This window comes from Manis javanica, chromosome 4, assembly GCF_040802235.1.
Source record: "Manis javanica isolate MJ-LG chromosome 4, MJ_LKY, whole genome shotgun sequence".
NCBI classification, from domain to species: Eukaryota; Metazoa; Chordata; class Mammalia; order Pholidota; family Manidae; genus Manis; species Manis javanica.
Window position 1 is genome coordinate 167,609,376 of NC_133159.1, and position 15,925 is coordinate 167,625,300.

General features: G+C 40.8%; 1 protein-coding gene across 1 annotated transcript; it reads right to left on the reverse strand.

The window, feature by feature from the left end:
• Positions 1–1,454: 1,454 nt before the first annotated feature.
• Positions 1,455–15,450, reverse strand: LOC108409358 (ADP-ribosylation factor 2). Its single transcript, XM_073235727.1, has 5 exons — positions 15,371–15,450; positions 13,202–13,367; positions 8,603–8,713; positions 4,769–4,893; positions 1,455–2,816 (listed from the first exon to the last, which is right to left on the reverse strand). The coding sequence occupies exons 2-5, from the start codon at positions 13,347–13,349 to the stop codon at positions 2,655–2,657; spliced, it is 546 nt and encodes a 181-aa protein (XP_073091828.1). The 5' UTR covers positions 13,350–13,367; positions 15,371–15,450; the 3' UTR covers positions 1,455–2,654.
• Positions 15,451–15,925: the final 475 nt, after the last annotated feature.

Consider the following 15,925-nt stretch of genomic DNA (forward strand, 5'->3'; position numbering starts at 1 on the left):
TTTCCTGGGGCTCCTAACTCAGACTGATGCCTCAGGACAGCTGCTGCCATCAGGTCAGGCCCTTGGCACCCCAGCAGTTCTAAAGCACCCACCAGCTTACCCGCCCAGAATAGGCAAATCCATGGGGACAGAAAGGAGCCTAGTGGATGTCAGCGGCTGGGGGAAGGCAGGAATGGGGAGTGACGCTAACGGATCCAGGGTTTCTTTACGGAGTGATGAAGAGCCTACAGTTAGTACTGGTGGTCACACAACTCTGTGAATATACTAAAAACCACAGAATTTTCAACAAAAAAAAAGCAAAAAAGAAGAAAAAAGAGGAGAGAGTGGACATAGTAATGTGCTTTTAAAATAAGCATACAAGCTGGTCTCATTCTAACCATGGCTAAAAAAGGACTGAGCTGATTAGGTGAACAGAGCAGGACAGAGAATAAATACAGCCCCATCCCACCCCACTTCCCTTCTCCTGTAAGTAATGTTGATCAGTTTGCAGCCAGCAAACTGGCCACTTTGGACTTCAAGATGTCCTCAGGGAAACACCAGAGCCAGGCATACAAAGGTCTGAGACATGTAGTCCTCAGAATCTTACTAGGTAGGTATTGTTATTCCCCATTTAAGAGTCAAGCAAACTGAGGCTCAGAGAGATGGAGGCTAAGAGTAAATGGTCTGAGCCAGCAGCTAGTGGGGGACACAGCTGGGATGTGAACATGGCTTTCAGGGGCCCAGATCTTTGTCCAAAGCCACTACACTGAAGTGTCTCTCACTTACCCTGCTCACCAGTTCCAAAATCATAGAAAGAGTAAGACTGTAGTTGAAGGTGCTGTGAAGAACAGCAGAGAGGAATGATGCTACAGGTGTAAGGGCGGGCAGCACCTTTGTGGTTGTCTTTTGTACAAGTACCCTGGGAGTTTTCAGCAGCAATCTGCTGAGATGAAAGAAAGGGGTTTTAAAGTAGTTCAAGACATTTAGAAGCACCTGGCTGTCCTCTCCTCCTTCCAAAGCAAGTTCTTTATTGGCCAACCAATCAGCAAGTGTTTAACGAGGCCTAGCGCTGTACTAGGTACACCGTACTAAGCATAAGTACGAAAGTGTGAGACACTGTCCCTACCAATTTGAGGCGTACAACCTAAATACTAAATGGTTAAAAATCACATCTGGACTCGGTTGCCAGTAGTGCAATGAACATTCTTTAAAATTAGTATTTTAAAGAAAAACATTATGCTCCACATTTATCATGGTGTGAAATTTCTTCCTAGTAAAATCAACTTCATTGTTATCAATAAACAAAGTTCACTTAGGTTAAAACTCACCTTCTGTTCCCCTCCTCTGTAATTTGAATAAAGATTTTTTGAAAAAGGAATTTTAAAAGGTAAAGTAGTGGAAGCGCTTGGGTACAAATCTGGCCAACAGCTATCTGGGCAAAAGAGCTCTAGACTACTGAATGAACCTAGCTCATCTCCAGACCATTTTTATTAATATTTTGAGGACATCATAAAGCACATTTCCACATAAGACATTATTGCCATCCAGAAGAGGGGGTCAGTGCCACAGAGAGCGGTCTAGACTACACAATTTTCATAGCAAAATTTAGCACCAACTTGGGGGCAATACCAGGGATGCCGAGAATCTTGTCCCCAAAACTAACCTCTTGACTCTCTCACACTCTCTCAGAACTCACAGGTGAGTGGTTCTGGGCACAGAAACTAACCAACTGAAAGTTGGGCTAAGGTAACTGTACTTGGTGATTCCATCCCAGGAGTGAGCCTCCTGCTTCGAGCACAGCACATTCAGCAGAGCAGAGAAGTGGGAGCAGCAGTCTCAGGAGCCTGAAGCCTGAGGTGGTGATGCAAGGACACAAACATGACTATCACCTTACTTCCTTAACCTGACCCTCTGCTTGGCTGCGAGGCCCCAGTAGAGCCTTAGCCTCCCCGCTGGGTTACTACCCCACACAGTCTCCATTTGGCAAGTAAGAGGCAAACAAGGGAAGGAACTAGTGTAAGGGAAGGGCTGGATAATATTCTAGTGTTACAGAGTCTTGATCCTCTAAAAAAAGAAAAAGACCACCGATTCCTTTAAATAAAGCATGTTAAACCAGGAAGTCTAGGCTAGAATATAACTTAAGGGGAAAGTTCAAATCTGAACCTCAAATTTACAGTAAGCCAAGTGCCTTTTCTTCTTGAGGATCATTTGCTTTAAAGCACTGAAAAGTGAGTTGCTAGCTCTGGCAGTGATGGGAAAGAATGAATTTCTTCCTTTTCACAAAAGGACACCAAAGTCTAACAGGACTCTAGGCACGCAGAAACGCCAGGTCCAGGACTGCACAACTGAACACGGTCCACATGCCGACTCTCCTCCTCCTCCCCCATCGCACCGAGACCACACTGGCTATCGTGCACCAATGAGCCCTCCGGACTTCACATCAATGACAACATTGATCATCAAAGTTACTGACATGGAAGGTAGCACTTAAAATGTAACACTGGTTTTCCTTAAAATGTTAAGACTGGTTTTCTTATAGCATGTATAAGGCACAGTGTGAGAAAGCTGCTCCCACTCCCAGCCACACATCCACACTTGGCTCCTCACACGCACACATGCACACAGAAGAGGCCAGCTAATTCTGCCACGATGCACAGGGAATGGGGTGCTTGCAATCACTTCTGGTTTTTGAGCTGGTTGGAGAGCCAGTCCAGGCCTTCGTAAAGTCCATCTCCACTGGTGGCACAAGTAGCCTGAATGTACCAGTTTCTCTGGCGGAGGGAATGTAAGCCAAGCTTGTCTGTTATCTCTGCTGCATTCATAGCATTGGGAAGATCCTTGAAAAAGAAAATTCAGAAGTCATATTTTATTTTTATATTCAAAAGTCAGTTTGTACTCATATAATGAAATCTTACGTTCTTTCCCAAAAACCTACTCCAATCCACAGTCTTACCTCAGCTAATGGTAACTCTAGGCTTCCAGTTGCTCAGAGTCAAAACCTTGAAATCATCTTAATCTCTCTTATTAACTCCACATTAGGAAATTCTATTGGCTCTCCCATCAAAATATATTCAGAATCTGACCACTTCACACCACCTCCACAGCTACCACCCTGATCTCACATCATTTCTAGCTTGGATTCCTGAAATAACTTCTTAATTGGTCTCACTGCTTCAGCTCCTGCTCCTCTAAAGTCGATTCTCAACACAGAAGTCCCTGGAAGTCAGATCGAGTCATTCTTCTCTCAGAGCCCTGCAAGAGTTCCACCTCTTCTGATAAGACCCCGAGTCCTGACGATGGACTGTAAGGCCTTCAGGACCTAAGCCCCAATGCCCCCACAACCCCTCCTAATGGTCCTGCTTAATTTTTTTAAATACAGCACTCACCACATGTTACTATATTATAAAATTTGTTTATTTAGTATGTTTATTATTTATTATCTGTCTCCCTTAACTAGAATGCAAGCTTTGACAAGGACAGAAATCTCTTATCTTGTTCTCTGATGTATTCCAAGTGTGAGGCACATAGTAAGCTCAAACTAAATTAGAATAAATTAGCATTAAGGAGCAAAGTAGGTCTAAATGTACTGATATGGAAGGACGTCAAAAGATATGCTACGTGATAAAGCATGATGCAAAATGGAATACAAAATATGATTTCCAGAATTTAAATGTGAATACAATCATATAAGCTGCTTATATAGGCATAGAAACTATATATACCTCCAGGAAGTTTAACAATGTTTGACCCTGAAGAGTGAGCCTAGAATATTTCATTTGATATTTGGAACTATTTCCATATTATACCATGAGCATGTTCTGTTCTAATAATTTTAAAAAGCAAATGTTATTTTCTTTTTTGAAAGTACATTATGTTCACTAGTGAAATTCTGGACTGACATCAACCTAACAGCAGGGTAATGGTTAAGTGAATGATGATCCATCCACCACTTAAAATCATTTATAAAGAGTTGGATGACAAGAGAAAATGCTTTCAATAAATCTGAAGTGACAAAACAGGATGTAACACTGTCAGAACAGTATGATCTCAGTTACCGAACAAATGTATTCCTGGAGGAAAAAGCTGAAGGAAACACATCAAAACGTAACCATGGTTATATTAGGCTACATTCCACATGATTCTACCATCCTTTCTGTACTTAGTCCACCTGGAGTCCTGAGGCTTGGCCCTTCCCCCACCTTCTCTTACTGTTGTATGTTACCTGTATGTAGAAGCCCTCCTTCTTCCTGACCATAGTCCCCACTGATGCGATCATCTCCTGCCTTGTCACCTCCCACCCCCTTCCAGCTGCACTGGCTGACTTGCTGTTCCTAGACCCATGTGGCTCTCTTCCTGCTGGCCTTCAGGTCTCTGTTCACATGTTATCTTATCAGAGAGGCAGCTGGCTCTTCCCTGCACCCATCCTGACCCCTTTCTCTCCTTTATCTTCCTCCACACCACCTCCACCAGACACATTACCTATTATTTATTGACTGACTCTCCTCCCGCTAGAATGTAAACTTCACAAACATGGAGATTTTTGTCTGTCTTGTTCATCTGCTGTATCACCAATAACTAAAGTAAGACCTGGATCTTAGTAGATGCTCAATTAATATTCACTGAGTGAGTGACTGAATGGATTCAAGACATATGCTAAATAGGACATGGACAGAAAGGTTATGGTAGGGACTGGAGAGAAAGAGGCAGACATCTCATTTCAGTATCTATATTTTTAAGTAAGCACCTGGCAGGAATTTCAGTCCCTGTATTCAGAAAGCCAACAACATACCTGTTTATTTACAAACACCAATAAAACTGCATCTCTGAGCTCATCTTCTGCTAACATTCTGGTTAGTTCTTCTCGGGCCTCATTGACCCGCTCTCTGTCATTACTGTCAACCACAAAAATCAGACCTGGAAAGAAACCCAAGCACGTTAGTAATCTGAACCTGGAAAGTGCAGCTGTTTATATGTCCTGACAACTTTTCCCTGCTTACGTGTGCGGTTTCACTGAAAGCAATCAATATAAAAGGATACATAATCTCTAGAGGTAGGAAGTCTGCCTTGCATTCAATGAGCCTATCTTTTTCAGAATCATCACAGCCTTTACTAGATTGACAATAAAAAGAATTTACAGAGAAAAGGTTAAGCTCATTTTTAATCATTTCATTTCTACATCATGCCGATATATTAAAGCTCCAATAAAACCTATGGACATCAAAGTTCAGATAAGCTACCTTGGGTGGCAATACTCTGCATGTGTGCCAGAGGGTAGTGCATCCTGACTCCACGGAAAGAAGACAGTGGAAGCTTTGTGTTTGGTATCTCACCTTACGTGTCTCTCCCTTTGGCCCATACATCCATATCCTTTTGCTATAATAAACTACAATTTTAAGTATAGTGCTTTCCTGATTCCTGTGAGTCATTCTAATGAATTATTGAACCTGAGGGGGTAGTAGGAACTGCCAAGTGTGTAGCCCGTTAACCAGAGTGAGGGTGGTCTGGGACCCCTGAATTTGCAACTGGTATCTAAAGTGAGGGAGTCTTGGGCCTTTAGCCTGTGAAGTCTAGCCTGACTCCACATAGTTGGTGTCAGAAGTCTCTGCAGCCTCCCATGCTATATATCATCAGAGAAACAACAGGAAGCAAAAAGAAAGGTACATGAGCAAAGGTGTATCTGAGCAAAAATGGCTGAAACCTGCATAGACCTGGCCACTGCTACACTGGCTGAAGTCAGAGGTGGAGCCAAAAGGATCTCCAGAGAAGGTGCCCTGGAGGAATCCAACACACTATCCGAATACAGAACATGGAAGACTCTGCCACAGCAGTCCACGTCATTCTCGGCCTGTCTTATAACTGGGACATCAGTTTTCCCTTGCCTTCAGACCAGAATTTACACCATCAGTTCTCCTGCTTCTCCAAATCACCAACTGCAGGTCCAGGGACTACTCAGCCTCCATAACCATGTGAGCCAATTCCTTATAATAAATCTCATATACATATAAACATGTATATATACAGTTGACCATTGAACAATATGGGTTTGCACTGCATGGGTCCATCATAAGTGGAACTTTTTCAATAAATATATTAGAAATTTTCTTGGAGACTTGCAACCATTTGAAAAAACATTTTCTTTTCTCTAGCTTACTTTCCTGTAAGAATTGTATATAATAGGTATAACATACAAAACAAGTGTTAACAACTATCTATATTATCAGTAAGTTTCCGGTTAAAAGTATGCTACTGGTAGTTAAGCGTTTGGAAAGTCAAAAGTTATATACAGATTTTCAGCTGCACAGGGGGTCAGCATCCCCAACACCTGCATCATTTATGGGTCAACTGTATAACCATCCATCCTATTGGTTCTATTTCTCTGGAGAACCAGACTAGTAACACAGGCTCCTATCTGAGTACCTATTACCTTCCAACCACAGAACTAAGCATTTTACAAAATTAAGTTCATTTAAGTAGGTGTTACCTACATTTTATAGATGTGGAAATTGAAACAGAAACTTTCCAAGATTTCATAGCAGAGCTGTGGTTTAAACCCACGTTTTCTAGTTTATTACTGATGAGGAATTGCAATAGTTTGGCCAGTATGGCAACTGTCAATCCAAGATAAGTGGATATTCTTAAGTATCAAAAAGTCTATTCTGCAATGGATTGAAACACAAAGATATAAAAATCTAAGTAAGAGTCATCACTGAAGTTGCTAGAGTATCAAGCTGTTTGTCTGAAAATAAAGAAAAGTATTTCTCCTGCCTTTCTTGTATAAACTGTATTTCAGAAAAAACAAATATTTGATGAAGGAATTCTTTGTTTAGAAGAATTTCAGCTAACAAATGTAGATGGAATAACAAGATGTAGAAAAATCACCATTTTGTAACTCCCCATGAAATAACAGGCCTAGGTAATAGTATTCAATGAATGCTAAAGTCATTGGGTGAAGAAAGGTTAATAGCGAACTTCATTTTAGGAGAATTAGGCTGATACTATCTAAATTCACTCAGCATCACTGCAAGTGTGACAATGAAACTTTTGTGCTAAGATGTGACACAGTATGAAGTACTTAGCACCACTTATGAAGTATTCTTGCCCCCAAAATGAATCAGAATATAATCAGACCTCTAGAACAAACTACCATTTTACAAGATATCTACAGACAGACCAACAAGTTAAATGACATAACAATCAGCCAAATTGTTATCTCTAAATGTGAGATAAACATCTGACCAAAAAATGTCATAGAAAAAAAATGGAGTGGAGAACTGTCACAGAAATAAGAGATTAAAGAGACATAACAATAAAATGCAATGTGCAGACTCTGATTCCTGATACAAACAAATCAAACTAGGAAAGGACATATTTGATACAGTTGGAGAAATTTGAATAAGGACTGGGTACTTAGATATTAAAGAATTAATATTAATTTTGGAGGTACGATAATAGCATGCAGATTGTTTTTAAAAATGACTATCAGTTTGAAATGAACACTAAAGGATATATGAATGAAAGGCATCACATCTGGGATTTGCTATTACATACTCTGGCCAAAATGTCAATAAGTAAATGTTGAAGCTGGGCGATGGGTATATGGGGGTTTGTTACATATCTTTTCTCTTTCTGTAGCATTTATTTTTAATTTTCCACTAACAAAAGTTGCAAAAAAAGATAAATGCACTATTTTGAGGAAAGACATTCTAATATCTACAGGCTGATAAAATAACTGCAAATAAAATGTTAAAGGTAATATAGCTAAAACAATGATACAAAACAAAGGGACGGTCAACTTGTGTATTTGGTCCTAAAAGACTGACAAATTTAAACCTTTGTTATGAAACACATGCAATGGAAACATCACAGTAGTAGAATCTTCAAAATAAAAAGAATCCAAATAAATTGTAAAATGAGTATGGAGATGCCATATGGTTATGATTCTACATGAGAATCAGGGTGTAAAAATTATGTGAACAGTCTACAGATATCTTGATAGGCAATGTTCTGTAAGATATCATTTATGCAAAATATCCACCAATGAAAAAAATTCAGATTGATGGGCAAGTGGGATACATTAAAACTCAACTTTTAAGAAACCAATGATAAGGAAATATGGTAACAATCTGGAATATTCATGCTTATGGATGCACCTGTAGACAAGCAGGACAGCAGGGGAAGGACTGTGGCTACACACGATGCTGGAATTTGGGGTTCTAGCTTTCCCTGTTCATCACTTTCTCGCCAGAGGAATGGTATTTAGACATTCTCGATGATTTAAAGGAGTTTGCTGAATTCAGATTCTTCAAAAACTGGTACTTTGTCTAAGACACACATAGTTCTCAATTAACCAAAAGATAATATTCATCAGGAAAACTATTTTCTTAACTATTCTGGATTAAGATTTTCCTATGCAGGGAATTAAAGCCCAAGTACTTTTTCCAAGAAGGCAGAGACCATTTCTCAAGAAGAAACCCTGCCAGTAAGTGTAAATGGATCATCAGAAGAGAAGGAATGACTTGACAGTCCAAATAAAGCACAGCACCACAAGGTTTTGCTTCAAGCATCCATCTTAAAACACATGTAATAAAAACGGTTCCCAGGCTACGGACTAGAAAATCTTTACCTTGGGTATTCTGGAAATAATGTCGCCACAAAGGTCTGATTTTGTCTTGGCCACCAACATCCCAGACTGTAAAGCTGATATTTTTATATTCTACTGTCTCCACATTGAAACCTAAATTGGGAAGATGGAGGAAATTTTTAATGAAGACTTTTGCTGGGTGAACAATTCAAATTAATGTCAGCTAACATTTGGGCAGTACTTTAATTTATAAAGCAGCTTGCTAGTCTAAGATCTACTGCTTTACAAAACAGAGTATGTTAGTCAGCTTGCTTTTCCATTCATCACAACAGGTGTCTCAACCTCCCCTCCTTTCCTCAGCAGATCTTACAGTGTACTTCAGAGCAAACAGAAGCCATGAATGGGACTGACTTCCACTTCCCACCACACAAGGTAGAAACCTACCTACATCTTCACCCACACTTTTCTCCAATCTTTTTGAAACAATAGCAGGGGACAACTATCTAAAGCCAGTCCCACCCACCCATGTGCATCCACCCACACTCTGGAAACTTTTACTATTGTTATTCTCTCACCCTATTCAAAATCTCCAACCTGTTCTTCTCAGCATGGTTAAGTCTCTCTCATCTTCAAAAAAACCCTTCCTTGACTCCACATCTTCACCTGCTACTACCCTCTATTTTCCCTTTTAAAGTTAAACTTCTCTAAGAAGATTAGCCACTTCACGGTGTCGTGTCACCTCTCACCCAACAGCACCTTAGCTCTGCTTTACTGTGTTTACAAAGCTAGTCTCGCCAAGGTCAACCACGATCACGTCAATAAAGCCAGCAGAAGCACCTCAGTTCTTACATAATTTGATTTTCTATCTGGCACTACTGCTCACTCCCTCCTTGAAACTCTTCCCTAGCTTCCCCATTTCCTTCTATGTCTCTGGCTGTACTTCCCTGGCTCCTTAGTGCGCTCAGCCACATTTAACTGATCCTTAAATGACAGCTTGCAAGGCTCTGTCCTGTCCCTTTCATTGTCCTCTTTCCACAAGGTAATCTCACTCACACTTAGGGCTTCATTACCATTGTGTGCTAACAACTCTCAAATTTATATTACCTCAACCCATATTTTCTTCCTGAGCTTCAGGCTCATGATCCTACTTTCCATCCAACATCTTTGGTTAGATGTCTCTCAAAGGCTCCAATAAAGGCCATATGCCAAAACCTAACTTTTAAGATCTCCACTCCATCCCTGACACTGCCAACTCTCTCATCCCTAAAAATGCATTACCAGATCTTAACAATTCAACCTCTAAATATTTCAGTCCCCCTAACCTAAGAGACTGTCATTTCTAGCCTCCATTACTGAAATAGCCTAATCTACCTGTAGCTACTCTTCCTTTCTCCATCCATTTAACATTTTCTAATCAAAGCTATCAAAAACATATAATGTGGTCATATCACTTCTCTAACACATTTATGTTTGAAATCTTTAAAGAAGAAGAAGAAAAGAATCTTGCCTTCGCTTCCCACACCCAAATCCCAAACATGACTGTCAAGGCCCACCACAACCTGGGCCTGCTCGATTTCCAAATACCACTTTGAGTCCTGCCTTGTTGCAATGAGAGACATTCATTCCATTGCAGCAATCTAAATTCGTACTAAACAGATGTATAAATTCAATGCCATTCCAATCCTGAAGTGATGGGGGAGGGGGGTAGGAAATTTAGCAAAATGATCTTAAATTTAACCTGGAAAAATAAACAAGCATAAGCAGGAACTCTGAAAACAGTGAATTGTTTTTAAATATATTATCAAACTCTAGTAATACTTGAAGTAACTGAGTTTAAATGACTACAACAGGAAGTTGCCCAGAAAAAGACACACACATACCCTATGAGAATTTAGTATATGATGAAGAAGGCATTTAAAATGAGCATGGCAAAATTATTCAAAAAATGGCATGGGACAACTCTGTCTCCCTGTACATGTTTAACATACGCATAGCTCTTTAGATTTAACAAAATTTAAAAGGTGAACAATTAAAAGTTCAGCTCCTCCCTCACACTAGCCACATTTTAAGTACTCAAAAACCACATGCAGCTAATGGCTACCACACTGGACAGTGAAGGCAAAGAACATTTCCATCATTGCAGGAAGTTCTATTGGACAGCACTGACCTACTCATTTGAAAAACGAGACTAAATACCTGCTTTACTCATAACAGAAAAACAAACTTCAAATAGATAAATGGATATTTAAATGTTTTAAAATTTGAAATAAAAATAACCCATAAAACCAGCAGGAAACATTACTGGTGAATATTTTTATGATCTTGGCATGGGGAAGGACCTTTCTAAAAATTACACCAAAACTTAAAAAAGAAAAAAAAAACAGGTAAATTTGACTACCTCTTAATATTTAACTTTTGTATGGCAAAAAACAGAAAAACAAGGCTGGAAGACAATTAACTAGAAAACAAATAACACATAACAAAAGTTGTTCTTGACCCATGATGGCCTTCTTCAAATTGCTCAGAGACAGATAAATATCCTAACAGAAAAAGAGTTGAACAATATTAAAAACAAGTACAGAATACAAATGGCCAATGGTCATTTGAATATATACATTTATAACAAAAGAAATCCCAATAGAAGTCAGGGTTTTTTCCCTATCAGATTGGGAAATTCCCTGGAGAAATGAACAATTTTAATAGTTGGTAACACCATCTTTTTGGAGAGCAGTTTGACAATTTGTACACACATTTTAAAGGTACATTAGTTTTAACATACCAATCCTTCCTCCAGGGATTACTACAAGGAGAGAAAGAACATGTTTGCAGAAATGTTCAAGATGCTTACTTCAGCATCTTTGACAAAGAACTGTTGCAAATGACCTAATCATCCATCACTGGAAATTTGTTTAAAACATATCCACATAATGGAATATTATCCAGTTACTAAAATTTGATGTTGCATTCAGCTAGTGAGACCACTGGGGCTTGGTCTGGGCCCCTCTTTCTATACATGGTCTTTTTATTCTCAAGGAATGCTGAGCTTCCTTATAAGGTGGGGGCAGTTTTCCTACCCCCAAGGCCCAAGCACTTACCACATCTGTGTTTGAATTACATTTGCTGATGTCCCCTTGGCCAAAGCAAGTCACATGGCCAAACTCAGCATCACTGCACTGGGACTGCACAAGGGTGTGGACACTGAAGGGCATGATTCGCTGGGGACCACCACTTCAACAATCTACCACAAGATCAGCATTCAATTCATTCACCAAATATTTACTGGACATCTACTATTTGTCAGGTGTTTTACTAGGTGCTTGGGGACTGTGGTAAGTAAGACAGACGTGATTCCTGTTCTTATTTTCACTGTAGGGAGGAAAAGAGACAGTGAGCAAGCAATGACAAATGTGCTGAGAGTTACTAAGAAGTCCAGGTTGCTATGGAAACTTATGCCAGGGGAAAACCAGTCCAAGGAGTCAGGAAAGGTGTCCCTGAGAAATAATGTTTAAACTAAGACCAAAAGAATAGCTGGCATGAGCTACATAAGTGGGGGAAGGGAGCTAAGGAAGAAGGCAGGAAAGCATTCCACAGAGAGGAAATAACAGAAAGAGCTCCAAACATACTGTCTAATGCAAAGTAAGCTGGAAAACAACATGCATATGATTTTATAAGGAAATTCTTAAAATCATAATAGTAGAGTGTTTTTAACACTTGTTTATGTTTTTCTGTATGTATGTCATTATGGAAGCATGTAGTATTTTTATAATTGGAGAAAGCAAACAATTATGATATTTTCATTTTTGGACTATAACACTTTTTAAATTTGGGGGTTTGAACATTTTCACCATCTGGTTTCCTCCTCCTTCAAATGTTGCAATATCTGATGATACTGCCCAAGTTGGAAGGTGACCATTTGATTCCTGTACCCACTCCAATATTCAGAACACTACTGATGTTCACACATGCCATCTGTGGAGCCTATTCTTGCCCGGGAGTTTAGATCTAGAGGCAGTTCATAAGGCAAAGATTAAGTTCTGTCAAAACTGCCTTTGCAAAACTCTTAAATAGCCCTTAAAATACAGTGCTGGTTTTCAGGAATAACTAAACTGCCAGACTTCCTCCAGCAGTGGACAAATCAGGTTCTTCAGGTGATACTAGCTCAAGTAGTTGGCTTGAGCCAGAGTGAAGAAAAAAAAAACACTGCATCTTTAAGCACTAGGTGTGGAGAAACGCTTCCATTTAGAAAAGCTGGAACAAAGACTGACTGAGGAGGCAACGCAGGTTCCCATTCCCCAGCCTCCATCTCAGGCTTGGGATGGAACACACACTGTGTCCCACACAATTAATAAGAGGAATGGAGGGCCTAACTGCCCCCACTGCTTTAATCATTATCTTTCTCTTTTTTTCCAAGAAGAGTGAAATCTGCTTAGCTTAATGTGTTCATCTGACTCCCCTGTAAACCATGTGCTAGAGAGGCTGGGGAGCAATTAGGAAATTTTGTATTACCTAGTATGGGCCTCAAAAAGTTTACGCTCTAGGGGCAGACAAGATTTTCAAAAAGAAATATTCAGTAATATAAGAGGCATGTAAAAGTACAACATACTAAACTGTGAACTGATCTTGTCACAGGTCTTAACATACCTATTGTAGGGATGGTAGTCACAATCTCTCCCAGCTTCAGTTTATACAAGATGGTGGTTTTTCCAGCTGCATCCAAACCTACCATAAGAATCCGCATCTCTTTTTTCCCAAACAGACTTTTAAACAGTTTTTCAAAAACGTTCCCCATTGTAGTGAATTCTGTTACCTGAATAAAAAGAAAGGCAAGTCAAGTTGCAGAGATATGGAAACAAATACATAAAATACAAGTCTCTATTAGAGGTAGCTCCTAGCAAAAATTTTAAGTACAGTTTGGTCAATAAGAAGTAGTGTGTCTTGTTTTCAAAGGGAAATTCAACTAAGCCTTTTGATGCCTTGCCACACAATTCTCTTTTCCACTGCAACATCCAAGTGGGGTATGTGGAAGAGAATCTCAATGTACCACTACGGTGGCAGGTTTTAGTCACCTTATGAATGGAAAAAATGCCACAACAAATACATCTGAGTTTTCTTGAAATGAGAACTAACGAAGCAAAACCAGTTTACTAGAAAGGACATGAAGCAAAGTCCTTAAGGCAGGTTAAATACCAATATCTCTTAGAAACTTAATAGTTGCCTTTGGCTAGCAGACAGTATCAATATCCAGAAAAGAACCTAAAAAATGTCAGAGGTAAGTAAATATAGCACTGGGAAAGTGCACTACTAATAGAAACTAACTAGGCAAAAAACTGAGGAGATACCGTAGCATCCAGAGTTGACCATAAACTTACTCTCAACCAAATTTTTTAAGTTTTTACTTAAATATAATTTACACGTATGTAAACACACATGGTAACTGTACTGGTCAATGAAATGTCATGTCACAGATCAAAACAAGATGATTACCAGTGACCTAGATCTCCCATCATTATCCCCGAAAAGGTAATCACTATATGGATTTCTAACAACATAAGTGTTCAATATTTTATTTTTCAGTAGAGTGCATGATAGATTCTATAAAAGAAGGCCATAGTAAAGACAGAGTAGCTTTGCAGAAATTTAGTTTTTTCTTTTAACATATCAGCCTCTTTGAAGTGTGAGCTTGACATTCTAATTAAAGACTTCTAAGTAGTACTGGGCCTACACCTCTAGCCAAGCTCTTGAAACTCTACGAAGATTTCTTAAAAAAAAAAAAAACCTTGTTACAAAGACTACAATTTTCCTTTTAAACTACCAACTAAAAAGGAAAACTACTCCCGGACAGAGAAGGGAGAAGATGCAGTAAAGACAGCCAATCTCCCATTCATAAGGACCCTAGAGACCTCAGAGGGGAGGTCAACAAACTCAAGCAGCCCCACCTCTGAAGTTCAAAGGTTTCCCGCAGTTCTTTAACATCACGGGTGATGTCTAAGCACACACCATTCCATTCTACGACCAGAGAAAAGGAGCACAGCATTTATCCTGTACATAAATGAGGTATAGGTGGACGGCTGTAACCAAAGAATAATGACTGCTTTAATCATTCATAGACGACCCATATAGCAAGTATATAAAAGGCCAGTGCATTGTAGCACTCAAAATCTTCAGATGGACGACATAACTAGAGATTCCTTGCTTTTGCTTCCGAAAAAAGACTGATATCACAGATGAGAGAAGCCGTACGGAACAAGGGTGAGGGAAGGTACTTGCCAGTTAGATTTGAGGCAAATACTCATTCATGCTCGATTCCCCCTCCGAACCAACACACAGCACACCTCCTAGGTTCTCGCTACTGCTTCTGTTTTCTTCTTCCCACTCATCTACCAGAGGCGCCCAGACTGCGCTGCGCCGCTCAAGACCCTCTGGAAGGAGACGCCGCCGACCCCGGCGCCTCTCTGGCGTGCTCACACTCCCCGGCCCCGAGCACCAATGTCCATCAAGTAGACACTGCCAGAAACCTCCCGGGTACGAATCACAGCGGATGGCCAAGTGGTACCGGCAAGCGCCCCGGTACCGGAGAAAGGCCTCCGAATGCCCTCTCAGCCGGCAGCCAGGCCGCTCCCTCTCAACCGGACGGCGCTCCAAGTCTCTCTCGGATGCCTGCAGCCCCGGACCCACGGAGGGCGGAGAAGGGAAAGGGAGCCCAACCCCTTTCCGCAGGCTAACCGCTGCTCTCCAGTTCCCCTGCTGACAGGGTAGAAATCCAGCCAGGCCTTGAGTGCCGCGAACCCTTTCCTCCAGTCAAAGACTCACCTGCCACCACACTGAGCACCGCTACTGACACCCCTGCCTTTCCGATTTGGGTTTCGCTCTGCAAAATGGCGACAGGAGCGGGGGCGGGAACAGCAATCACCAATCACCCACCGCCTCTTGGAGCTTTGCGGCCTATGAGCTATGAGATTTGTGAATGACGACATGTGTGGCCAATGGCAAGGACAATAAGAGCCTGGGCAGGAGGAGGCCTGCCCCTTGCGACCTAGGCGACGGCACGAAGCTCTGGAAACGCCGGGTTCATCTTCCAATGACAGCTCTTCGCGTCCCGACGAGACACGCCCATATACCCCGCCCCAATGCCCAGCGAGACCAATCAGAAAAGTAAAGGGATTTCCTATTTGCCCGGCCAATCAACTCGGAGAAATCCCAAGGATTGAACTAACGCCCGGAGCACTCGGACCAACCGGGAGAGGGCATGCGGGCGGGTCCAAGTTCATAGTGATATTTAAGGAAATTTGCCGCGGTTGAGCTAAAAGTAGAAAGTACTTTGGGGAGGCTTTGCCCGTGTCAACCATTTAGACACCAACACCGAAG